The 27,694-nt window shown below is 43.4% G+C and overlaps 1 protein-coding gene across 2 annotated transcripts in view; it reads right to left on the bottom strand.

Moving 5' to 3' along the window:
• gabrb3 (gamma-aminobutyric acid type A receptor subunit beta3) overlaps nucleotides 1-27,694 on the bottom strand; it is a 387,525-nt gene that overhangs the window by 37,518 nt on the left and 322,313 nt on the right. For both annotated transcript variants that reach the window (XM_067985792.1, XM_067985793.1), the window contains 2 exons: nucleotides 10,941-11,023; nucleotides 2,951-3,088 (listed from right to left, as the gene is read on the bottom strand). In XM_067985792.1, the coding sequence (XP_067841893.1) occupies nucleotides 2,951-3,088; nucleotides 10,941-11,023 (221 nt within the window). The remainder of the gene's footprint in view (nucleotides 1-2,950; nucleotides 3,089-10,940; nucleotides 11,024-27,694) is intronic.

Raw genomic sequence — 27,694 nt, 5'->3', positions numbered from 1 at the left:
GGCATTTGGAGCCAAGCCAGCTTTGGCTGTGTCTTCCCATCCCTCCCCAATGCCTGACCTTGATTATCCCTAGCAGTACATCTAGATGGTTGGGGGGGGGGGGCGCGTGGTGGTGGTGGTGGTTATGTGACAGACTAACTATTGTGTCTGCCCCAATACCTGACCCTGGATGAGCACAGGCCCAGGAGCAACGGTCATTTAAGAGCTCACTACTATAGTATGACAAGAACAAACAAAGCACATAAATTATGCAAAACAGCTCCTTAATTAATCAGTACTTAGAGAGCTAGGTTCTAGGAGCTCTGATTTTGCAGTTTGGTTCAGATCAGGTGAATAACCAGTTGCGCATGGAACTAGAAAGTCTTATGGGTGTAGATTTTCCAATCGCGTATCTGTTTAAGCAGTAGTTGGGCTGTGCATTTTTAGTATCCGCTCAAACATCATTGTACTGACCCTATCTAATTTACCTTGTGTGAGTGAGTTGACGGCCCGTATTGGGCCTGGCTTTGGTACCTTGGCAGAGGATGATGGGAAATTTTGCCAAGAGGTGATCAGTAAATTTAAAGGGATGTGGTAACTTAAAGATAAGGAACTGCATGCAAATAGGGATAAAAAAATGTTGTTACTATTCCTAATGTATAATTCAGCCTTTGCAAAGGTTATTTGGGTAGCAAAAAATGCCTGGCAAAATCCCGTGGCCGGCACAATTAATCCGGAGGCAGGAAGCCAAGCTTGTTGCCAAGTGAGGGAGAGGTGCACTAGTGCAGCCCCCCTTCCCACCCCATTGCTGGTGAAGTGGGGGTGGAACAGAATGAGATGATAGCAAGAAGGGTGGCCCTGTGCTTTACAACTGGACACCCTCCCCATAGGACAATATTGCAGCATGCCTGAAAGAAGCATGAAAGAAGACTTGAAGACACAGCCGACATTTACTGCCACTGGCAATGCCAGCCAAATGGTGCAGGTTAACTGCAGGTGTCCTTGACAATGTTCTGTGTTGGCTGTCTTCTGACCTGGAATCTGTGCAGCCTACTACGCAAGGTCATTGCCAGATAAATGTGCCTCTCTGCCTCTGGTGCAGCTCTCCTTTGCGCTTCCCTTCCTCCAAAATACGTTAATAAAGGGGGATTGCCATTGGGACACCACTGTCCCAATATTGACAACGCACCAAACAATTGCAGTGCCATTGGCACAAAACCTCCTGATCAACTAAATGGAAATGGCAAAGAAAACAAAAGATCAAGAAATAAGGTTTAAAAATAGCCTTACAATGTTGCTACAAATCATACTATAGGAGTCTTTATACGCACTTATGTAAACAGTATACTCCAGCAGCCCTGGCCATCCAGAGGCCAATTTTTGTAGCGGAGGTCTTTTGGAGTTGATATGGTACTAGACGGCACTAACTCAGTCACAAATTTGGGGGCCCCATTTTATATAGGTGGGTAGATGGCCAAGTGCTAAACTGGAAAACACAATATAACGTCAATGGGAGCAAATTTTAATTAACCACAAATAGGCGAGCACTGTTTTTGCTATTACGAAACCTGTCCAGAAAATTGGATGGGGCGCAAAGTGGGTTGGAAATGTGGCATAACGGATCTCCACTCATTTTTCCAATCAGTCATCCCCATTTTACACTCGTTAATCGGGTGTCACTTAGCGGAAAATCTACGCTATGTTGGGCTTATATGAAGCAATGTGTTCCGACTCCAGATGCTGTGAATTAACCCCGTTTACACTGTAGATTAAATTCAGAGTACTGGCTGGTAGGAATAGGAAAACAACTGCACAAGGTCAATTTTAGCTCCACCCGCCTGGCGAAAACCGAACGGGTAGGCATTAAAATTGTACAGGTGATTTACACAGCGACATCCTGCCTGCATCCCGCCGTCTGCGATCTTAACCTGCTGTCCTGAGCAGGCAGCAAAAGCACCCGCCTGAAGCTGGCAGGGTCCTTCTTTAAATATCCAGATCGGGGTCTGACGGCGTCTTCGGGCCTCGATCATTATTTTAACTTTGACCTGAGTGGGGAAGGCACTGTGGCTTTCCCTTCTGGTGAACTCTAGCGAGAAGAGTGCTAGAAGCAGAAGGTGCCCATTTAAAGTAATTTTTAAAATGTTCCTTTGCAGGGCCGGGAGGAGCAGGAGTCTTCATTAACCATTCCGGGTAGGAAGTCACTGTGACCTCATTCTGCTGCGAGTGGGCGGGAATCTAACTGAAACCTGTGGGTTCCTGGCGGAAACCTGCTGGCGGTTAAAATCTCATGTATGAATCGTATGGTTGTTGAAAAGTTGCATTCGTTAAGCTTCTAGCCACCATATTGAGGGAAATTTTATATAACTACAAAATTATAGCACTGGAAGCAAGGAGTATTACAACGCCATTTCTTTTTGAAATCATGAAAGCACCATAAGTTAAATATACACAGCTGTTGTAAATAAATGTGCTGAATGACCTAACAACTGATCACTAAAGTTACCACTGACACTTGTGAATGTGCTTAGTCCAGGTCATTAATCATTAGAAGGCTCAACACCACCTTCTCAAGGGCAACTAGGGATGTGCAATAAATGCCGGCCTTGCCATTGACGCACACATCCTGAGAATGAATATTAAAATAAAATGTGCAAACTAAGAAGAATAGACCAGGAGCTGAAATGGCTGTGAACTTCAATGAAGTGTGTGACTATATAGGCCAGATTTTCTACTTATACTGCTTGGGTGTCAAGGATCATCCAGATAGAATGCGTAGAGGAAAATCAGGCAGGGAGGATCCCACAGTGATAATGAAGGCTGCCTGATTTCTACCCATGTGTCAGAAATGTGGCAACGCTGACATATAACTGTTACCCTCTTATTTATTCTTCCTTCCCCATCTCAATTTTTCAGGAAAAACACAAGAAATCCTGGAAGTCAGTAAGTATCACTGTAATGAAGCCAGACTTGCCTGTGGCAAACACAACTTTGCGGGACACCAGCCTGTACTCCACAATAGAAAACTGCGGCAACTCAATCTTATTCACTCCAGTCACTGCGTCGTCCCCGCCTTTCCAGTAGAACTGAATGTCATCCGTTGTGTATCCATCTGAAAGCCAAAGGCAAAGCCGCCATTAGTCTGTTGTGTCACACTTCCCGTACATTCCATACAGATTTATCCTTTAAGTACACTTATATTTTACTGTGTTCATCGAGGTGGAGGATGTTTGTCCTGGGGAATGGAGCACTTTCCATGTTTATACAATCAATCTAAGCATCAAATGTTTTCAGATCAGGTGCCTCACCTCAGTCAAAATGCCCTCTACTTTGCTTCAACACTACAATAATCTCAATCTCGGAAGTGTGAAATTTTCCAATTCCTCACCAGCCATTATTAAGGTCTCTCAGAGAAGAATTTTCCATTTAATGTCAATTTGTGCCAAGCTTTGTATGGTGGACTTATGGCTAAAAACAACTAGATTCACACTAAGCAAAGTGATCTTATATACCATCCTTAAAAAAGGGAGAAAAGACTTTCAGCTCAACAGTCCGGGATGGGTTTAAACCCAGTTCCCAAAGGTGTTCACACCCTTGTACCATTTCATCTCATAGAAGGTGATTGCAATGGCACCTCAGAGTGGAATGATACTTTTGCTGTAATGGAATAGAACCTATAATTATTTTATGCCTTTGTAGTTTAACAGAAGTCTAAATAACCCTCTAATATTACTTTCAGTAAAATGTATTGGCCCAGATTTTGCTGTGAAAATAACGGTGAGGGTAACAGCGCTCACCGTTATTTATGCGTAAATCGGACAGCAACTTCCGGTGAGTGGAGATGCGCAATTAAACGTGAAAATCCGTAAATTGCTGTCCGAGATGTGCCGCTCCTCCGTAAGCTGTGTGAAAACGGCATCTCGCCGTCCGGCTCCCCATTCAAATGTATTGAACGGCGTGAAGTTCCTGTACTGATGTCGTAGATAACGGACTAAACTCGTCAGAAAAAGTTAGAGCGTGCCATTCCAGTCTAAGCATCCTTTTAATGGCGTGATAAGTCTGAATTACTGCCAAAACAACCTCTCTGGCACTGAAAATTAACTTTAACAAGTGTGGAGTATCATTGCTTCAGCTTTTAATTGTTGTTGGAGATTTTTTAAAAATGTAAATAATTTTTTAAAAACTTTTTCTTTCTGTCTCTTTTATCTCTCTCTCTCTTAATCCAATCTTTCTTTTCCCTTTCTTTATTTCACTTACTGTACCTGATTTGACATTGAATTCATTATTCTAACTTACGCTTCCTGGTTTAGTCTCTGCGCTGCTCGTTAACGATTCTTCAATCTGATTAGCTAAGAAACACAGTTGCTTGCCCTGTTCACACAGATCCCAGATGCCCTGTAGAGGATCTCTAATTTACAGTAATTTCCAGTGCAAAAGCTCATGGACAATATATGGGCAAGGGCAAGTCTAACGAATGGTAGACTTTCCCTTGTTCGTTTGCCGCTCTCAGCAACACCTGGCCCATTGTCCGAGTTATCTCTCCTAATATTCATGAGATGGATTGTTTTTCAATATAAAATTTCTACTATTTCCCCTGTCCTATTCTTAAACACTTTCTTCCCTGTCTAGGTTCGATTCCCTCATGCCACCCATCAATCCCTCAGCTCCATGATAGTCCCATGTGCCTCTGCCGATATGCCTTCTGTCAACTGCTGACACGAGATGCACAAGAGCAAGTCCAGGCTGATTCAGGCTTTGATTTTCTTTTCATCCCTGTGATTTGCCTTCCTTTATCACATGGCACATGCCACGAGGAACTAGTCAACATTAGGTACTCACACCTCGGGGAAGGAAGGGAGAATACACAAATGTGAATCCCACATCCCACTGTCCAAGGGGCAATGCGGGGATATTCCAGATTTGATACCGACTTGTGCTGACTTCTTTTTGTACTGTGTTACTTTCCGTTCCTTTTTTGGGAATGATTGAATTTTCTCACCTTTAAGTTGATTTGCTCTTTTCTCTTTCTTTCTTCTCTCTTTTGTTACATTAATAATAAGTGTTACAAATAAAGAATATTCTTTTAGGCATTCCATAATGCTCTTAACCCAGTAAAACCTCGGCAAACCTCCCCAGTAATCATAGGATCATAGAAAGGTTACAGCACGGAAGGAGGCCATTCGGCCCATCGAGTCCCCGCCGGCTCTATGCAGGAGCAATCCAGCTAGTCCTACTCCCCCGCCTTATACCCGTAGCCCTGCAAATGTTTTCCTTTCAAGTACTTATCCAGTTCCCTTTTGAAGACCATGATTGAATCTGCCTCCACCACCCCCTCGGGCAGTGCATTCCAGATCCTAACCACTCGCTGCGTAAAAAAGCTTTTCTTCATGTCACCTTTGGTTCTTTTGCCAATCACCTTAAATCTATGCCCTCTGGTTCTTGACCCTTCCACCAATGGGAACAGTTCCTCTCTATCTACTCTGTCTAGACCCTTAATGATTTTGAACACCTCTATCAAATCTCCTTGCAACCGTCTCTGTTCCAAGGAGAACAATCCCAGCTTCTCCAGTCTATCAACGTAACTAAAGTCCCTTATCCCTGGAATCATTCTAGGAAATCTCTTCTGCACCCTCTCTAAGGCCTTCACTTAGGCCTCTTGCGTATCCCCAATTTTCTTCGCTCCACCATTGACGGCCGTGCCTTCAGCTGCCTAGGTCCTGAGCTCTGGAATTCCTTCCCTAAACCTATACTTCAAAGTGTTCCATTTAAAGCCCAGTAATCTCCCCCCGTCACTGAATATACCTGAAATATCCTGAAGTATTGTGGAAGGCACTGACGGAACGCAATGCTCTAGAATTCTGACCCGCTCGTACTTTTTTCGAGTGCTTCACAGTTATTGTGGCCTGTGCAATTCTCACGCTGACGCTATTTTTATGGTTTGTAAAAATGTACAAATACGGTTGGATCCTGCAAGTGTCCTTGGATGGATTTATTATTTCAAGTGCTTTTGAGGCGTTATTCATAGTATCATAGTAGATATAGCACAGGAGGAGGCCATTCGGCCCATCGCGCCTGGTCTTTGAAAGAGCTATCCAATTAGTCCCATTCCCTTGCTCTTCCTCCACAGCCCTGTATTTTTTTCCCTTCAAGTATTTATCCAATTCCCTTTTGAAAATTACTATTGAATCTGCTTCCACCACCCTTTCAGGCAGGGCATTCCAGATCATAACAACTCGTTGCGTAAAAAAATGTTTCCTCTTGGATACAATTTTCACATCAAATTTGACCTGTCAATCATCATAATCTAAACTTTTCAATGATTCTCAAGATGGCCTCTGAAGCTGTTTTCCATTCAATGAAAATGCGTTTTTATAAAAGTTGCTCTGCCTCCAAAATGAACAGAGGGTGTAAGGTGGCAAGAGAAGTGAATTATATAGTTTAAAAAGGTTAGAATTAGTAGAATAGGTAAAAAAGAATAACAGTGAAACGAGAATGAACAAAATAAACAGAAAGAGCAGATGGAAAGGATAATAGGGAAAAAGAGACAAGACAGGCATGGGTAAAATGTTCCCTTTTTTTTAATATAAAAGTGTGTTTTCATCGAGTTTGCAGCACAGAAACAGGTCATTCGGCCCAACTGGTCTATGCCGGCGTTTATGCTCCACACGAGCCTCCTCCCTCCCTAATCATCGACGCACCGTCGACAGCAACTCGCCAAGGCTTCTTCTTCAGTACCTCCTAAACCCGTGACCTCTACAACCTGGAAGGACAAGGGCAGTAGGCGCATGGGAACACCACCATCTGCACGTTCCCCTCCAAGTCACACGCCATCCTTACTTGGAAATATATCGCCTTTCCTTCATAGTCGCTGGGTCAAAATCCTGGAACTCGCTACCTAACAGCACTGTGGGAGAACCTTCACCAAACGGACTGCAGCGGTTCAAGAAGGCGGCTCACCACCACCTTCTCAAGGGCAATTAGGGATGGGCAATAAATGCTGGCCTTGCCGGCGACGCCCACATCCCATGAATGAATAAAAACTAATTAACCTGCATCGCTACTTTTGGTGATTTGTGTATCTGTACCCTAAGATCACTTTGCTCCTCTACCCCGTTTATCTTATTATCCAAGCAGTATGTGGCCTCCTTGTTCTTCCTAGCAAAATGCACAAACTCACACTTAGCTATATTGAAATTTATTTACCAATTACACGCTCATTCTGCAAATTTATTAATGTCTTCTTGCATTTTGGCGCATTCTTCCTTTGTATTAGCAACACCCCCCAATTTTGTGTCTTCCGCAAATTTTGAAATTGTACTCCGATTCCCGAGTCCAAATCATTAATGTAAATTGTGAACGACAGTGGTCCCAACACTGATCCCTGTGGAACACCACTTCCCACCTTTTGCCAGTATGAATAGCTACCCTTAACCCCTAATCTCTGTTTTCTGTTTTGTAGCCAGTTTGCTATTCATTCTGCTACCTGTCCCCTGACTCCACATGCTCTGACCTCAGTCATGAGTCTACAATGTGGTACCTTATCGAAGGCCTTTTGAAAATCAAATATATTACGCCTACTGCATTACACTTGCCTACTCTTTGTTACTTCTTCAAAGAATTCAGTAAGGTTGGTCAAGCATGCCCTTCCCTTCTGAAATCCGTGCTGACTACTCTATTATATTTTCATTTTCTAGATGTTTTTCTATTACATCTTCGAGTGAAGATTTCATTATCTTTCCTATCACCAACATTAAATTAACTGGTCAATAGTTCCCTGGACTTGTTCTATCTCCCTTTTTAAATAATGGAATAACATTAGCTATCTACCAGTCCTCCAGCACTATTCCCTTTTCTAATGAATTTTTATATATATGTAATAGTGCATCTGTTATCTCTTCCCTAACTTCTTTTAATATGCACGGATGCAATCCATCCGGACCAGGGGTTTTATCCTCTCTAAGTTTGATCAGTTTGACAATTATCTTCCCCCTTTTTCATCTTAAATGTCTTTATATCTTTTTTTATCTCTTCTTCTAATACCATGCCCACCTTGTTAGTCTCCCTGGTAAATATTGGGGCAAAGTAACTATTCAATATTTCTGTCATTTCGCTGTCGTTACTTGTGAGTTTTTTGTGCATTCCTTAGTGCCCCTATCCCTATATCTATCCTGATTTTTCTTTTGTTATTGATGTGTCTGTAGAATACTTAATTATTCCTTTTTATATTCCTTGATAATATAATTTGTAGTTCCTCTAATTTTTTTTCCTTCTTTCCTAGCCTCTTATTCTCGTTTTTCATCCACTCCTTTATTGTCTATGTACTTGGAATACGCCTTCTTCTTTAGTTTCAGTTATTCCCCTATCTCTTTATTCATCCATGGTGTTTCATTATTGGCATTATTTGTTCATGTTTTCTAAAGGAATATATTTCTCCTGAACTCTATTGATCACCGATTTAAATATTTCCCACTGCTGTTCTATCTCTTTGTCTGTCAATTTTTTTTCCAGTTTACCTTCGCTAGTTCCATTCTCATCACCTCAAAATTAGCTTTTTTCCAATCTATTATTTTGGTCTTTATCTTACACATGGCTCTCATAATCATTATTTTAAACCGTATTATGTTATGATCGCTATTGCCTAGATGTTCTCTTGTGCTTACTTCTCTTATCTGCTCTGGTTCATTTCCCATTACTAGATCCAGCAGTGATTCCTTTCTTGTTGGGCTTCTCACATACTGGGTAAGAAAGGAGTCCTGTACACATTGTAAAACCTCTGTTTCCCCTCTTCTTGACAGTTTATTTGGGGGTAGTTGAAATCTCCCATGATTATTATTCAATGTTTTTTTTATTTATTTCATAGATTTGTCTACTTATTTCTTCTGCCACTTCCCTTCAACTATTAGCTGGTCTGTAGAATAAACCTATTAACGTGATAGGTATATTCTATCATGGTGGTTATTTCGGTGGTTAATTTAGTAGATTAGGGTTTCTTTCTTTCTGTTAATTTTCCTCTCCCAGCCCTTCTTGCTTGAAGGTGTCAACTCCTTGTTGGGATATAGTTTCATTGGTATCTCCCAAGTGGACATTGTTCATGCCTTTAGCAGTGAGCATTGCAGGCGATTTCTTGATGTGTCGTTTAAGAACATTTGAGAGTCTGAACTTCTCATTATGTCCGTGCACTTACAATGGGAGTCACCAGATAGCAATCAGGCGTGGGAATCCCAGCCAGTTTTCACTTTCATAATCCAAGGGTACTGAGGCCAATTGTAAAAGCCCAACAACACTCTGAGTACAGACTGGGGATTAAAATCTGTTACTTTGCTGGCCTGTATGCTTCACTTACTCACTGGATAAACTAGCGAAGCTATTGGGGAAGCTCATTTAGGGTTACCATTGCAGTAATAAAGTTATTCCTGATGGTTGAGTACCTTTATTACTTAAATATTGATGCTTATTTCAGTGTTATCATGCGTAAGCTGAAAACAAACAAAACCAGTCAGCCCAGAGACATAGCTGTTTCCCTGACCTTGTTGGCAGTCTAAGGGTTAATATTTAACCAAATTATCGGCCCAGAATTTGCTGGAGTGGGGCATCTCGCGACGTGTCCCGTTTGTTAGATTTTATCCTCACCCTTCTGCACGGAAATGTTTTGCTCTGCAAATTGCTGGAATTGCGAGCTGACATTGGCGAGGCGAGGACAATCGGGCAGCTGGGACCTTGGTGAACGATGGGACCAATGAGATTAAAGGATAGGGAAAGAAACAGAGGAATGACGGAGAAGGAGATAGGGTGAATTGGAGTCAAATTAAATACAGAAAGAGAAATAAAGAGAGGGAAAGAAAAATTGGATTAAAAGAGAGAGAAACGCGAGGCAGAAAGGAAAAGTCAGAAATTTTTTTTAAAAATTGAACATTTTAATTTTAAAAACCTCTAGGTACAATTTACTACCTGCAGGAATGAGACTTCACAGTTTCAGTTGTTCCCTTTCTGGGCCGGAGAGGTCGACTGGCATTGCAGGAACATAAATCTCGTCATTAAAAGGGGCTGTACATTGATAAATACCAGCCCTAACTTTCTGCGGCGAGTTTAATTTGTTTCAAGAGCGCAAATGCAGCAATTTCTTGACACTCACGGGGAGACTGACGACGAGCACCCATTTTCGCGAGGCTAATGGCGCAAATCGTCCAGCAATATGTGACGATTTGCAACTCACAGGGTAGCTCTGCCTTGCCACAAATTGCTAGGTTATTTACACACTAATAATGGCATGTGTATTAAACTTGCTTTATTTTCCCAACAAATTCTGGGCTATTAACTCTTTAAATAATGACAAGTTTTCTGAGGTGCCGTCCCCCACCCCATCCTCCATTTTAAGCTTCCTCTATTGGCTGTACACACATTTGAATGAAATGTTTGTAACTTCCTGGGCTGAAACAAAGGACTAAATGACCAAAAAATCTTGACAAACTGCTTGTATTGGGCTTGAACTCCTGATTATGAAGTAGGTCTCGGCACAAGCCCAGGGGGTCCAGCACCATGTGAAGTCATGCGTAATAAAGCACGAGGAGAGCAAATTGCATCTCAGTGTTTGCTTCATTCAGGCTGAATCTGATTAAAATGTGAGCATTATTCGTCCTGTGTTGTAGATAAGCATCAGACCGCTGCCTAATCAAACTGAAATGATGAAGCGTTTAATGCTTTCTGACTCCCAGCTGCAATTTTCCAATGTGGAGAAGTGCACACATGCCACAAAATTGAAGAAAGAAATTTAAAAAAAAGAAACCAAGCTAACCTCAATCTATTGAAAGAAAAATGTTAAATTACATTATGATTCACAACAGATTTTATTTTTTGGCAGGGGGGCTGCGGGGAGGGGAAGGTGATAGAGTTGAATGCTTGATAAGACTAACACAAGTGGTCCTGAATTTTTAGCCGCAGGGCTTGCTTCTCCCGAGAGTACTCACAGCTTTCTATTTCCAGCGTGCAGTTTTGTTCATCCAGTGGGTACCTCCGCAGATCCATCATACATGCAGCTGTTGTTGTGATTCTGCATCAAAGGAAAGAAAGAAAAGGTCACCATGGTAGCTGCTTTTTATTCCTACTCACTGTGCACGCATTTGTTAACAAGGCAGGGTATTAACTCCTCCGAATTCTGGTCATTGCTCCCCTGAGCTTTCTTCCCCCTGAGCTTCCAATATGCCATCTTACATGCTCTTCCGCCTCCCTGCATTCATTGTTAAAATCGGGACTCACCGCATCATTATCTACTCTAACTCCTGTTCCTAGGACCTCAAAAGATTCTGGAGCTCCTCACCTCTCTCAGTCTTCCTTAACTCACCTCTTCCTTAACTCCTACAGGCTTTAACCACCCATGTTCGGTACTACCTAAGGACTATTACTTCATTTCTCTTGTCTTCCCATTGCACCGTGAGCCTTGGTCCTTTACTCCAGTTTCTCAATTTTTTAAGAAGACCGAAAAACTTTAAAATTAACAGTTATTGAGGTCATCGGCCTCGAAATTGAAGTGTGCGATGCCGGTGTTTGAAATTCCTCTCCGCCATTGTAGCACAGGTGTTAATCCATTTATTTGATAACAACTCCATCAAAATGGCAGCGAGAGGAATTTTAGACAAGCATTCATTCACTGGTATCCAACAGTCATTACGTCCCAATGTTTTGATTTTACAAACAAAACACGAGATTTGAGAGGTTCCCGTCTCCGTTGCCTACCAACTTGGTGAATCATTTGGAGATCACAGTGACCCGGTTCGCTATGATCTCCAAATGATTCACCAAGTTAGATCAAGCCACAGCGTCAGCTGGGCTAGTCTGCATTCAACACAGATGATGATAGATAGACTTTTAATTCCAGAAGTATATTATTTAGTCAAGCACAGGAGTAGGAAACTTCTTAAATATACTCAACTATATCTTCATTACTTTCACCAACCCTCGATATTGTTTTTTGTGTCAGTTGTGGCTAGTGGATGAACAGTCTGTTTCCAGTAAAAGAACCAATTAAGAGCAACAAAGCTGGTAAGATTCACTCGTGTTTAACAGTAATATATACAAAGTGGTGAATAATCCAGAGAAAATGAGTAACACAGCCTTCTGAAGTATGTTTCCTTTGTTTCAAATTCCCTGGTTAGAGCAAACACAGATATGTCTTACATTCCAAAAAGGACAAACCATTTCTAGAAAGCAGCTCTTTGTTCCACCTAATGGTGGGATGCAGGATTATCCTCAGCAGAAAAATCTAATGCAGTTAAATCTCAATTTTCCGAGGCTCCGGTCCTGGGGCAGAACAGTGCTTGTGGCAGTCACAGGTTGTAAAACCCAGCCATCACATTGCATGCTCAATTTGTGTCAAGCTGATTTTTCCAGGGCCTTGTTATTGGCATTTGCAGGCCTCATTTAAATATTAAAATAGTGTAAATCCGGTCCCACGTTGATCCTTCCCACTTAGGGTAAAGGCTCCATCCACAGTGTGCACCTTGCACATACAAACTGAATGTATGGGAGTACTGGGACTTGGCCTGTTCCATCCGGCTTCTTAAAGGGAGATGGTCGTTTTATTTCCTGGTAAAAGTTTTCTTCAGCCTTTTAATTACATTGTGAATTCCTTGCATTAATTACTTTTGCTCAGCAGTCCAATATTTTAGCATTTTAGCTTTTTTTTCACCCTGCTAATGTGTTTCTTCATTATTCTTGGCAGCTGCTGCTGTTTAAACTGGACCATACAAAAGGATGATGGTGGAACTTCCTTTGAAGATTCTGAACACGCTGCTTCATTTAGATCAGGAAAAGGAGTTCACGAGCGATCAACAAATGCAGGTTCAGCGGCATCTTAGGCGTTTGATCCGGACACGTCACTACTCTGGGACCTGTGCTCATGGATCCATCTATAGCTATGTGTATATGCCCACTGAGACCGGTTTTCACTGCTGCCACTTCACAAGAACGGCTGCCATATAGTTTTCTTTTTATTCGTTCATGGGATGTGGGCATCGCTGACAAGGCCAGCATTTATTGCCCATCCCTAATTGCCCTTGAGAAGGTGGTGATGAGCCGCCTTCTTGAACCGCTGCAGTCCGTGTGGTGAAGGTTCTCCCACAGTGCTGTTAGGAAGGGAGTTCCAGGATTTTGACCCAGTGACAATGAAGGAACGGCGATATATTTCCAAGTCGGGATGGTGTGTGACTTGGAGGGGAACATGCAGGTGGTGTTGTTCCCATATGCCTTCCAGGTGGTGGAGGTCGCGGGTTTGGGAGGTGCTGTCGAAGAAGCCTTGGCGAGTTGCTGCAGTGCATTCTGTAGATGGTACACACTGCAGCCACTGCGCACCGGTGGTGAAGGAAGTGAATGTTTAGGGTGGTGGATGGGGTACCAATCAAGGCTGCTTTGTCCTGGATGGTGTCGAGCTTCTTGAGTGTTGTTGGAGCTGCTCTCATCCAGGCAAGTGGAGAGAATTCCATCACACTCCTGACTTGTGCCTTGTAGATGGTGGAAAGGCTTTGGGGAGTCAGGAGGTGAGTCACTCACCACAGAATACCCAGCCTCTGACCTGCTCTTGTAGCCACAGTATTTATGTGGCTAGTCCAGTTACGTTTCTGGTCAATGGTGACCCCCAGGATGTTGATGGTGGGGGATTCGGCGATGGTAATGCTGTTGAATGTCAAGGGGAGGTGGTTAGACTCTCTCTTGTTGGAGATGGTCATTGCCTGGCACTTGTCTGGCGCAAATGTTATTTGCCACTTATCAACCCAAGCCTGGATGCTGTCCAGGTCTTGCTGCATGCAGGAACGGAGTACTTCATTATCTAAGGGATTGCGAATGGAACCAAACACTGTGCAATCATTAGAGAACATCCCCATTTCTGACCTTATAATGGAAGGAAGGTCATTGATGAAGCAGCTGAAGATGGTTGGGCTTAGGACACTGCCTGAGGAACTCCTGCAGCAATGTCCTGGGGCTGAGATGATTGACCTCCAACAGCCACTACCATCCTCCTTTGTGCTAGGTATGACTCTTGCCACTGAGAGTTTTCCCCCTGATTCCCATTGACTTCAATTTTACTAGGGCTCCTTGGTGCCACACTCGGTCAACTGCTGCCTTGATGTCAAGGGCAGTCACTCTCACCTCACCTCTGGAATTCAGCTCTTTTGTCTATGTTTGGACCAAGGCTGTAATGAGGTCTGGAGCCGAGTGGTCCTGGCGGAGCCCAAACTGAGCATCGTGAGCTTGATAGCACTGTCGACGACACCTTCCATCACTTTGCTGATGACTGAGAGTAGGCTGAAGGGGCGGTAATTGGCTGGATTGGATTTGTCCTGCTTTTTGTGGACAGGACATACCTGGGCAATTTTCCACATTGTCGCGTAGATGCCAGTGTTGTAGCTGTACTGGAACAGCTTGGCTAGAGGTGCAGTTAGTTCTGGAGCAGAAGTCTTCAGCACTACAGCCGGGATGTTGTCGGGGCCCATAGCCTTTGTTGTATCTAGTGCACTCAGCCATTTCTTGATATCACGTGGAGTGAATCGAATTGGCTGAAGACTGGCTTCTGTGATGGTGGGGATATCGGGAGGAGGCCAAGATGTCTCATCCACTCGGCACTTCTGCTAAAGATGGTTGCAAACGCTTCAGCCTTGTCTTTTGCACTCACGTGCTGGACTCTGCCATCATTGTGGATGGAGATGTTTACAGAGCCTCCTCCTCCCGTTAGTTGTTTAATTGTCCACCACCATTCACGACTGTACGTGGCAGGACTTCAGAGCTTTGATCTGATCCATTAGTAGTGTAATCGCTTAGCTCTGTCTATAGCATGTTTCTTCCGCTGTTTAACATGCATGTAGTCCCGTGTTGTAGCTTCACCAGGTTGGCACCTGATTTTTAGGTACGCCTGTGCTGCTCTTGGCATGCTCTTCTACACTCCTCATTGAACCAGGGTTGAAACCCCTGGCTTGTTGGTAATGGTAGAGTGAGGAATATGCTGGGCCATGAGATTACAGATTGTGCTGGAAGACAATTCTGCTGCTGCTGATTGCCCATGGTGCCTCATGGATGCCCAGTTTTGAGCTGCTAGATCTGTTCTGAATCTATCCCATTTAGCATGGCGGTCGTGCCACACAACACGTTGGATGGTGTCCTCAGTGTGAAGATGGGATTTCATCTCCACAAGAACTGTGTGGTGGTCACTCCTACCAATACTGTCATGGTCAGATGCATCTGCGACAGGTAGATTGGTGAGGACGAGATCAAGTAGGTTTTTCCCTCGTGTTGGTTTGCTCACCACCTGCCACAGGCCCAGTCTGGCAGCTATGTCCTTCAAGACTTGGCCAGCTTGGTCAGTAGTGGTGCTACTGAGCCACTCTTGGTGATGGACATTGAAATCCCCCACCCAGAGCAGATTCTGTGCCCTCGCTACCCTCAGTGCTTCCTCCAAGCTCAACATGGAGGAGGACTGATTCATCAGCTGAGGGAGGGCGGCAGGGGGTAATCAGCAGAAGGTTGCCTTGTCCATGTTTGATCTGATGCCATGAGATTTCATGAGGTCCAGTGGGACAGGACATACCCAGGGATGGTGATGGACGAGTCTAGGATGTTGTCTGAAAGGTATGATTCTGTGAGTATGGCTATGTCAGGCTGTTGCTTGACTAGTCTGTGGGGCAGCCCTTCCAATTTTGGCACAAGTCCCCAGATGTTAGTGAGGAGGACTTTGCAGGGTCGACTGGGTTTGGTTTGCCTTTGTTGTGTCCGGTGCCTCGTGGTCCGATGCCGGGTGGTCCGTCCGGTTTTATTCTTATTATAACTTTTCATAGCGAGATTGTACAACTGTGCCATCTGCTGCAAAATGCAGGAAGGCGGCTCCTCCCATAGAAGGGAGGGTTACAAGAGGACGAAACTTTCATGCTGCTACATCTTTCCAATCCACTACTGGACACATCTACCACATCACACATCAGGTAGTCTTCAGGGTATTCCCATATCAAGCAAGTGATATTTGCTGTGTTTGGAAAGGAGACATCATCTGGATAGCTTGCAGAACTTTCACTGGGTGCAAAAGTCCCCCCAAGTGCACAGCACTTCATGTCTGCACGAATAGAAGGAGTTTGCACTCAATTATTGATTAAGGATCTGACCACAGAAACATGGTTCTGCATGTCCACTTACCTAGGAAGCAGCTATGGCCTAGAAAGTGGATTGTGTTGCGCCCGTATTACAGGCGTAAAACAGGCACCTTAAGGGTGTAATATGGCAGGTGGTGTGTGTGTGCTCATTGCACGGTGGAAGCACACCGTCTATTCTATTGGTTAGGACTCCTCTGTAGGAATCCATGGCACACGCCTAGAACAAGCGTTAGGTCCTTTGCATATTCAAACCGGGGGCCCAATGCCTGTTTCAGGGCTACTTGGCGAAATTCAATTGCGTTGTGCATGCTATGCTCAGTTTCTTCAGGGGCTTAGCAGTCACACCATCAGTGCTTAAAGGGGCTGCCATCCGAAAGGTGAGTTTTAAGTTTTTTACTTACCCGCTGCACTGTTTGCCCACTCCCAATTGCCTCCGTTCCCCCCCAGCCCCCCAATTTCTCCTGAGGACCTTGGCCGATGTTTGAGCTGGTCGATCCTGCTGCCCTGCAGCTCATCGGTAATGAGCAAACGAGGCTGGCACACCAAATTGCCATGATCCTATTGCCGGCCTTATTAGGCGCGTGCATGCATGCCCTGCACCAGCATTTGGGCATGATCCAATTTCTAGGTCACAACGTCTCCATTTTGTGGCAGTTCACGGCACCCTCATTAGTCGAAGGAGAAGACACAGAGAATGGAAGGGATTTGTTTTCTCCTTAAGAACAACTGAAATTTCTGGCACTTAAGGTTGTATGAAGCCAATAGAACATGTAAAATAATGAGCATGTGTGGAAATAAGCTCGTGAAACATTTATCACAACTTCCTAAAGTCTTTGAAGCCCTAATGTACTGGAGCTCTGAATTTGGCATCCTTGGGAAACGCTAGCAAGAATAATTAATAGTTGAGAGGAAGGCAGTTAAAGCCAGTAATAGAATTATGTGGCTTAGATGATATGTATAAACCACTTGAGCTCGCTGTTTATAATGTGGTCGGCTTTGCTCAGTTATGCTAGTGTGTTGTGACTCCTGCCTACCAATTACTGTACTTGAAGGTGAAGGATAAGGCTGAAAGACTGTGCCTTGGAGTTGCTGGGCAGGCTGACTTTCACAGGTCAGGTTTTTCAGGTGGAAGGGGGGCATTCAATCTCACAGGTAAGAAAAAACAGACAGAATCCAAATGGTACTTCTGCAGCTTCCATTGCCCTTGTCTTCCTGGCTAGAGAAGGATATAGGAGAGTGAGTGGCCAAAAGACTGGGAAGGAAACAAAATAAACAGAAGTGGACATAACATTTTTTTCCCTAAGTGTTGATTGGTGTCAACAACTTGCAGCTGAAACCAAGTAACACTGAAAATTTCACTCTTGCTGAAGAGCCAGGAAAATCCTGGTTAAATTGTTGTTCTCCATCGTATTTTCTTACATCAAGTGTATCCTATCAAATGAGAAGCACTTTTCTTGAGCCTACAGTATATATTTGCAATATGGACACAGTGATCTTTGCAATCTTGATGTGCCCACATCCTGGCATTTTACAACCAGTATCATAAGGTCAACAATGAAAGGTTCTGCAATATTGGGCGAAATTTCAAAACAGTAACTTGAATGTTGTGATATTGGTTGGAAGTTGTGCTAACAGCAGATTGCACACTAGAGCATGTCAACCAAAGAACTACCGTGTGTACATCCCAAGTGCGATTAGGAAAACATGCAGTTGGGTTGGAATCCTACAGAATTACTGTATTTAGTCAGGATCAGGCCTCCTTGATTTGGATCCTAAGCCAGTCTGAAGTTCCAGCTTCCCATTAAAATGAATGGAGCCAATCAACTGGCTCCACCCCATCAGTGAGATCACTGGAGGGAACTGTGGGGAAGCAGTAATGGTCATGACATGGCAGGTCTATTTTAGGGCAGGAGGATTGAAGTTTTTCTTTGAAATGGTAATAAATATTTGATAACTATATAGTTTTTACATCGACACTGGGGGGAGTACTTTGAACAAAAAGTACTCCCCCATGAACTTCTATCCACTTATCATTAAAAGCTTTGATGGATTTGTGTTTTTCTCTCTTACTTCTTGCCTCCTGAAGATGGCGACTTATGCTGTGGTACAGTTCCGTTAGCTAACGGGTCTCCAGAACCTTATACAAGTTGTCATTTTTCACACATGAGCTTGGATAGTGCGTGTCGTCAGGCTATTCAACTGCAGTGGCCGTCACAGCAGAACCTGATTCTATCCTCACTTGATGTCTGCACACATGGGCAATTTTAACCTAACCGGCCCGACGGAAAACTGGCTTTACTTTCCGCCCGATTGTACTCTCAATTGAAGACAATGGAGAGCAATATTGGGCGAGGTGTAAAATTGGTATTTCACCCGATTCCGTGGGTTTCCCGCCCGGCGAGCTAGCTTAAAATTGGCCCCATTCTCTTTCAGCAGTGGTCTACTGGCTAACAAGTCAGAAGCGGGAACCCTGGCCAATTTTCGCCTTCCCCCAGGCCAGAAGATTGAGGCCAATTGCCGCTGCCTTAGTGTTGCTCAACCTGAGATCAGCTAACGCAACCTGGGGCTTTCCTGCGCCGTATTAAGAAGAATATTTACAAATGCACGTCGAAAAGGCTAGGCTGAACAGAAGCTGCAAGCTATGAAATGAAGATTGCATGAAGGATATAATCCACGCGATGTGCAGTTAAATGTTTCATAATTTTACTTTTATTCTATAGAGGGCAAAAGAGTTTTAAAATCAATACCCACTGTAGACATTAGATTTATTTCCTTTCTTCAATATTGCATCAATAAAGATATGGGGATTTCCAATTTCTATAATGAGCTACGGAAAGCTAACATGGCACTAAAGCAGTCTACAAATGACATCACTCATGCTTTGAGTGACAGGACTAAAACAGCAGTCGCTCATATATTATTCTGATTGGTAAATAATTAAAGAAAAACACATTTGTGTCAAAAATACATGGACTTGGATTAAAGCAAATCATACATAAAAGATGAATACCAGCGAGGAGCTCTACTTAAAAGGCGGATTGTGGAGAGTGCATCTTAACACAGCATTCAGCTACTCCCAGTCACTACCTTAAGCCCGATAAAGGAGTATGACATTCTATTCATTAGTTTGTGTTTTTTAAAATTAATATAATTAAGTAAAATGAAGAACATTTAAACATAATTCAGTGTCTATTCCCTATTGCTTACCATGTATCATTGACCTACATTATTGCATTATTATCCAGCTCGCTCAACGGCCTTGAGAAAAAAGGCACCACCTGGTACAGCATTGGGGCTGTGCAGATCAGAAGATATCGGCGGTGAAATTGGTCTCGGGCCGTAACGCAAAACGGGTGATAGTGAATGGGCAACCCGTTCTACGCTCCACCTGATTTTCTTTTCCACATTGGGTAGGGTGTAAAACAATCCGCTGACTTGCTATCGCCCGTTTTGAACTACTGCTAGAGACCAATTTCTTCCCCCACCCCCAGACTTAACCCTCGGTCGTACTGGGTTGGCTGATCTCAGCAGGGACAGAAGCTGGTCTGCTACAATTGGCCTCAGTGTCCCTGGCCTGAGGAAGGGGGGCTCGCATTCTGGATTGCTATCCAGTCACTCCCCTTGCTGGCAAGTGCACGTGCGTGTGAAGACATTGGATGAAAACAGGGTCGGCTCTGACTGGGAGGCCCTCTGTTGTGCGTGGCCTGCCGACTGTCAGTTGAGTGAAGTTCTGGAAAGCTGCGGGTTCCTTCCTCTATTAATGAAAAATCATTATTACATCACTAGAGGATGTTTCAACAAAATCTCGACTGGAATTGGATGATATTGCAGTAAACTATTGTCCTGAAATGTCCACCAATGTAGTGTAATGTCCAGAGTGAACTCTATCATATTGGAAATCACTTTTGTCCCACTGAGCAATCATCAAGAATTGCAGCATTTAAAAAAAACAAAAGGAAATATTTTTCTTTCCAATTTTTTGTGAGTGATTTCACAGACCGTTCTTAGTGTGGTTAACTACCAATCATCAATGGTCTGCTGTCCACTGGTGTTACTGAAGATTGCTTCCTTTCAATGGCAATTAAAGAGTAGCAGTGAAATACCTGGGAATTAAATATCAAAACAGCAACAACAAGGCGCTTCACAGGAGCATTATCAAACAAAATTTGACACCGAGCCAAGTATGGGGATATTAGGACAGGTGACCAAAAGCTTGGTCAAAGAGGTAAGTTTTATGGAGCGCCTTAAAGGAGGAAAAAGAGATGGAGAAATTGGTTGCCGCCTGTAAAACGGGCTCCGAAGCATCCAACATGGCGGGCAGCATGCGTGTGCATATTCTATGCCAGAGATGCGCTGCCCGCCATATTGGTAAAGCCAGAAAAAGAGTCATTCAGGGCCCGCATCTGAAACAAGTGTTTTTTTTTATTCGTTCATGGGATGTGGGCGTCGCTGGCGAGGCCAGCATTTATTGCCCATCCCTAATTGCCCTCGAGAAGGTGGTGGTGAGCCGCCTTCATGAACTGCTGCAGTCCGTGTGGTGACGGTTCTCCCACAGTGCTGTTAGGAAGGGAGTTCCAGGATTTTGACCCAGCGACAATGAAGGAACGGCGATATATTTCCAAGTCGGGATGGTGTGTGACTTGGAGGGGAACTTGCTGGTGGTGTGCTTGCTGCTCTTGTCCTTCTAGGTGGTAGAGGTCGCGGGTTTGGGAGGTGCTGTCGAAGAAGCCTTGGCGAGTTGCTGCAGTGCATCCTGTGGATGGTGCACACTGCAGCCACAGTGCGCCGGTGGTGAAGGGAGTGAATGTTTAGGGTGGTGGATGGGGTGCCAATCAAGCGGGCTGCTTTATCTTGGATGGTGTCGAGCTTCTTGAGTGTTGTTGGAGCTGCTCTCATCCGGGCAAGTGGAGAGTATTCCATCACACTCCTGACTTGTGCCTTGTAGATGGTGGAAAGGCTTTGGGGAGTCAGGAGGTGAGTCACTTGCCGCAGAATACCCAGCCTCTGACCTGCTCTCGTTAGGCCCTTTGCATTCGCAAATAAGGAGCCTAATGCCTGTTGGAGGCTCCCTTTGCAAAATTGGTGTGCCCTGAACGCTGCTGGCGCCGGGCTGGCTGCGTTCAGGAAAACGTGGTCTACATGCAGCTTAACCAGTGATCCTTAAAGGGACCACCGGAGGGCACCACCAAAAAGATTTTAAAAATAATTACCACAACGTGGAGTCAGGAGGAGCAAGAGTGCTCCTCAGCAGTGCCAACGACCGTTGCCGGCTCCAGCTCAGTCCCCTCCTGATCACCCCCACCCCGCCCTTTCCAGGACATACCTGAGGGCCGCTGCCAGCAACGCAGCAACCCAAAATTCAAGTCGGATTCGCCAGCGAGTTGCCTGGGAAAGCCCAGCAGCCGCCCTTAGCTCACCGGTCCCATTTAACTGAGGCCCAAAGCCCAATATCAGGTGGACCTCGGCAGGCCAGTGTGAAACAATTTCTAGGCCACGATCTTTTGGCAGCTCACAGATGCAGTTGTCAGAATGCATTTGCAGACACTCAAGAGTAAAGAATTTCTGCAAGAGTGTACCACAAATTGACATTTCTTTGGAGGAACACTAATACTAAACTTCTTATCGTAACCAATGTTTCACAGTCAAATCCACAAGCTGAAGTATCTTTAGCTAATTGGTATAACCTTCATAATTGGAAATACAGCTATGCCATAAAAAGCAATTACTACCATTGTAAAATATTTCTCAACAGGGATCAGAAAAGCCTGTGGTTCTAAGGTGACTTCTTAGATATCTAGGTGGTTCAGCATTGAGTTTTTAACTCAGACTTCGCTCTGGTAAAGAATTAATGTTCTAAACCCATTCCGAATAGGTTCTATATTTCTCTACATTTTCTCTTGGTCTTTATCTGCCTCTACCTGAACTTGTGGCATAAACTTCTCAGCTAGTTAAAGTCTAGCAATCTGTAGGCTTCAATGACGAATGTTATTACTGGTGCATAAATCTGCTGTTTAAGTACCCATCTGTATTACTACAAAATACATACAATCTGCAAACATAGTCCACAGTACCATTTTCCAGTTAGAGGCAAAAAATTCAATAGATACTAAAGCACACCAGAGGCTAAATTTGCAGGCTTGGAACAAAACATGTACTTTCTATATATCCTGCGGCTAGATCTTGGCTCCTCTACTGAGTTTGATAGTTCTCAGATTCATATCTTCTCATTATCTTACTGATATTCCACAGGGACACCTTGTACTGGTCTGAAAAAATGAGCATTTCTTGTGATAATTCCTCCCATTTTTAACCCCCTCCCCTTTGGTCATCCAGGCCATAGCTCCTCATTCTCATCTGTGGATGTTCTCTGAAGGCTGCCATTGGGCATAGAGGTAACCGTGGAGATGTCCTCTTCATCAAATCTTGTCTTCAACATATTTAGAGCTTAGTTTGGTGTTGTTCACCTGTGATATCGCTGTGTGTCTCATTAGATTCAATCTATTGCTTAATGTGCTGTTGGTTCGGAAAAAGTCCGATTCACAAAAAGGAGTTTTTCAGGAAAAGTTTAATTTGGGTCAGAAGTGAGTCTTCCTCTCCAATCTCGATTTTACTATCAATTCTTAGTTCATTGATTAGTATTTCTTTTAAAGGGCTTTCAGCCTCCCAGCATCAAGTCCTAAATATCTGCACTAACTTTGTTATTTCTTTAGTCACCGGCGTTCCTGATCTCTTTGTTCCAAGGGCTTCCTCATTGAAATGGGTAAATTTGATCAAAAATACAGCAGCCACTCTTCTCTGTTTTGACTTTCTTCAGGAACGCCTTGACTTCAGTGTTGGGTTTGACAGCTGCCCAGTTTTAGATAGTCAGGAGTTTTTAATCTCTACTTTTTTGGAATTTCTGAATCCTGTCTTCATCCAACTCCTATGGGATAGAAATTCCCATTACCGAACAGATCTGAATCCAGATATTATACAGTCCTTGTTCCAGATTTCTCAATACTACAACAACTATCTATCTTCAGCTGTCTTGAGATTTATGTAAATAATTTATTCTGGGCTATCGTAGCTTCAGTTGGAGAGAAATTTCCTGAGTTGGTTGTTTTTTTGCCTCTTCCAGGAAATTGCATGGTTTGGAAGTGGTTCAATTGTGTATGTGTCTAGAAAGGGTGTGATTGATGGGCCTGGTGATCCTTTCCCATCCATGTAATATGGTCATATATTCCTCATGTGTGTGGTAGATTCATACTAATCTGCTCATATTAATACCATCAAAGCACACTTGAATTCATGATGCTGAACCAAATGTTCCAATTTTGAGTGCACATTTCAAGATGGCCCAGTCATAAACTGTTTACTCTCAATTACACTAGGGTGTGGCCACTTTCCTGTATATTTTTTTTCGTTCATGGGATGTGGGCGTCGCTGGCAAGGCCAGCATTTATTGCCCATCCCTAATTGCCCTTGAGAATAGGATTAGGAGCATTCCCTGTCTTGGTTTGATCTTATTAATGTTGTTATTGCTTTTCTTTTATGCCACCATCCCCCTTTATTATGGGGAAATTGGTTCCCTACTTGGTCTCTGCATGTTGGATAGCATTTTTTAAGAACATAAGAACATAAGAAATAGGAGCAGGAGTAGGCCATATGGCCCCTCGAGCCTGCTCCGCCATTCAATAAGATCATGGGCTGATCTTCAACCTCAACTCCACTTTCCCGCTCGATCCCCATATCCCTTGATTCCTCTAGAGTCCAAAAATTTATCTCAGCCTTGAATGCATTCAACGATTCAGCATTCACAGCCCTCTGGGGTAGAGAATTCCAAAGATCCACAACTCTCTGTACGGAGAAATTCCTCCTCATCTCAGTCTTAAATGGCCAAACCCTTTCCTGAGGCTATGCCCCTAGTTCTAGACCCTCCAACCATGGGAAACAACCTCTCAGCATCTACCCTGTCAAGCCCCCTCAGAATCTTGTATGTTTCAATGAGATCACCTCTCATTCTTCTAAACTCTAGAGAGTATAGGCCCATGATTCTACTCAATCTCTCCTCATACGACAACCCTCTCATCCCAGGAATCAATCAAATGAATCTTCCTTGCACCACCTCTAAGGCAAGTATATCCTTCCTCAGATAAGGAGACTAAAACTGTGCACAGTACTCCAGGTGAGGTCTTACCAAAGCCCTGTACAATTCCTCACTCTTGTACTCCAACCCCCTTGCAATAAAGGCCGACATGCCACCTGCCTTCCTTATTGCTTGCTGTACCTACATGCTAACGTTTTGTGTTTCTTGTATGAGGAAACCCAAATCTCTCTGAATACCAACATTTAATAGTTTCTCACCATTTAAAAAATATTCTGTTTTTCTATTCTTCATTACCAAAGTGAATAACCTCACATTTCCCCACATTATACCCCATCTGCCACCTTCTTGCCCATTCACCTAATCTGTCTATATCCCTTTGCAATCTCTTTGTGTCTTGCTCACAGCTTACTTTCCCAACTAGCTTTGCATCGTCAGCAACTTGGATACATTACACTCAGTCCCTTCATCTAAGTCATTAATACAGAATGTAAATAGCTGAGGCCCAATCACGGATCCCTGCGGCACTCCACTAGTTGCAGCCTGCCAACCTGAAAATGACCCGTTTATCCCTGATCTCTGTTTTCTGTCTGTTAACCAATCCTTTATCCATGCTAATATATTACCCCCAATCTCATGAGTCCTTATTTTGTGTAACAACCTTTTATGTGGCACCTTATCGAATGCCTCTTGAAAATCCAAATATACTACATCCACTGGTTCCCCTTTATCTATCCTGCTAGTTATAGCCTCAAAAAACTCTAATAAATTTGTGAAACAAAATTTCCCATTCTTAAAACCATGTTGACTCTGCCTAATCATATTATGATTTTCCGAGTGCCCTGTTACCACTTCCTTAATAACAGATTCCAGCATTTTCCTGATGACTGATGTCAGGCTAATTAGCCTATAGTTCCCTGTTTTCTCTCTCCCTCCTTTCTTGAACAGCAGGGTTACATTTGCTACCTTCCAGTCCACTGCAACCATTCTAGAATCTAGGGAATTTTGGAAGATCATAACCAATGCATCCACTATCTCTGCAGCCACCTCTTTTAGAACCCTAGGATGTAGGCCATCAGGTCCAGGGGATTTATCGGCTTTTAGTCCCATTAGTTTCTCTAGTACTTTTTCTCTACTGATATTAATTACTTTAAGTTCCTCACTCTCATTAGCCCCTTGGTTCCCCGCTATTTCTGGTATGCTTTTTGTGTCTTCTACTGTGAAGACAGATACAAAATATTTGTTTAACGCCATTGCCATTTCCTTATTCCCCATTACTTTTGCTACTCTCTTCCTTTTCACATACTTGGAGAAGCTCTTACAATCCGTTTTTATATTTCTTGCTAATTTACTTTCATATTATATTTTCTCCCTTTTTATCAATTTTTTGGTCATCCTTTGCTGGTTTCTAAAACTCTCCCAATCCTTAGGCTTATTACTCTTCTTCACAACATTATAGGCCTCTTCTTTTAATCTAATTCTAACCTTAACTTCTTTAGTTAGCCACAGATGAATCACTTTTCCCATGGAGTTTTTATTTCTCAATGGAATGCATATTCATTGAGAATATTGAAATATTTCTTAAAATGTATGCCATTGCTTATCTACTGTCATACCTTTTAATCTAATTTCCCAATCTACCTTAGCCAACTCGCCCCTCATACCTATGTAATTGGCTTTGTTTAAGTTTAAGACTCTGGTTTTGGACTTAAGTATGTCACTCTCGAATTCAATGTGAAATTCTATTATATTATGATCACTCTTCCCTGGAGGATCCTTTACTGTGCGATTACTAATTAACCCTGTCTCATTACACAAGAGACGATCTAAAATAGCCTCTTCCCTGGTTGGTTTCATGACATATTGTTCTAGGAAACTGTCTCAAATACATTCCATGAACTCGAACTCCAGACTGCCTTTGCCAATTTGATTTGTCCAGTCTATATGAAGATTAAAGTCCCCCACGATTATTGCATTACCTTTGTTATAAGCTCCTATTATTTCTTGATTAATACTATGTCCAATGGTATAGCTACTGTTAGGGGGCCTATAAACTACTCCCACTAGTGTTTTCTGCCCCTTGTTATTTCTCATTTCCACCCATACTAATTCTACTTCCCGATCTTCCAAGCTAAGATCCTTTCTCACTACTGTCCTTATGTCATCCTTTATAATCAGGGCTACCCCGCACCCCTCCTTTTTCATTATGCCTGTCTTTTCAAAACGTCAAGTACCCTGGAATATTTACTTCCCAACCTTGGTCACCTTGCAACCATGCCTCTGTAATGGCTATTAGATCAAACCCATTTATCTCTGTTTGTGCCACTAATTCATCTATCATGTTACGAATGCTTCATGCGTGCAGGTACAGAGCCTTTAATTTTAACTTTTTACCATTTCCCTGCTTTTACCTTATTCGCTGATGCACTATTACCGTTAAACTCTCTGAACCGTCCTGCGTTAGTCTGCTTATCTTTACCCAAATCACTGGACTGCCTTGTTGCCTTGACTTTTCTTTTTGATTTCTAAATTTCCCCTCACCTGACCCCCCCCCCCCCCCCCCCAACCACCACTTTTAGTTTAAAGCCCTATCTACAGCCCTAGTTATTCGATTCACCAGGACACTGGTCCCAGCCCAGTTTAAGTGTCGTCCGTACCAACAAGCATGTGATGTGATCCACTTATGCTGTTCAGGTTGTCCAGGTTAATTTATGCTGCTCTGAGGTTTGTAAAAGTAGCCTAGGAATAACCCTTCTGCTGACTTTTCCTCCCTTTCCTTAGGGAAGCACTTGTCCTTTGACTTTCGCACGTTGGTTTCCCATAGTGACATGGTTGAGGTCAGAAGCTACATCCGTGAACCCATATCCCATCATTTCAAAGAGCTACTGCTATATGATCACGTGACATTGGTTAGGTTCCATGGTTACCAGCAGCCCACCTCTACCTCATCCAAGTAGCTATTTTTCATATATGCAGCCTAGCAACTGGATACTCAATGACAAAGGGCATCATGGCCAATTCTGATCCTGACCTCGACTGACATCCATGTGTGAGCACTTTCCAGCAGGTGTCATTGGATAGAAATCAGGAATAGGAACCCGGGCTACTTTCCCCCCTCCACCCTAGCCCATGGAGATTGCGGTCAATTGTATCATTTCGACCGTTACTTTGGATATGATTAGGTAAATCAGCGCACACTGGGAACTGAATCCGCGACCTTCCAGCCTGTATAACTTAGCACTATATCATGTAGTGCCTTTACTCACTGGGCCATCAAGGAAATGGGCTGATTATCTTAAAATGTATTTTGCTAGTGGTGGCTGTGATTCTGTCAAATCCGTTAATCGATAGGTTCTGGGGACTGGTTGAAACATAAGTCTATTGTGTGCTTCGTACAATTCTCGCCAATCCAAAGCTTCTCTCTGTACCACAACTGCAGAAATCCACACAGGGATAAGGCTGTCTTCGGTTATTAAAAAAATTCAATTATGGCTTATATCACGGTAAT

The sequence above is a fragment of the Heptranchias perlo genome, chromosome 6, assembly GCF_035084215.1.
Source record: "Heptranchias perlo isolate sHepPer1 chromosome 6, sHepPer1.hap1, whole genome shotgun sequence".
Taxonomy (NCBI): Eukaryota; Metazoa; Chordata; class Chondrichthyes; order Hexanchiformes; family Hexanchidae; genus Heptranchias; species Heptranchias perlo.
This window is presented reverse-complemented; position numbering and strand designations above follow the sequence as displayed.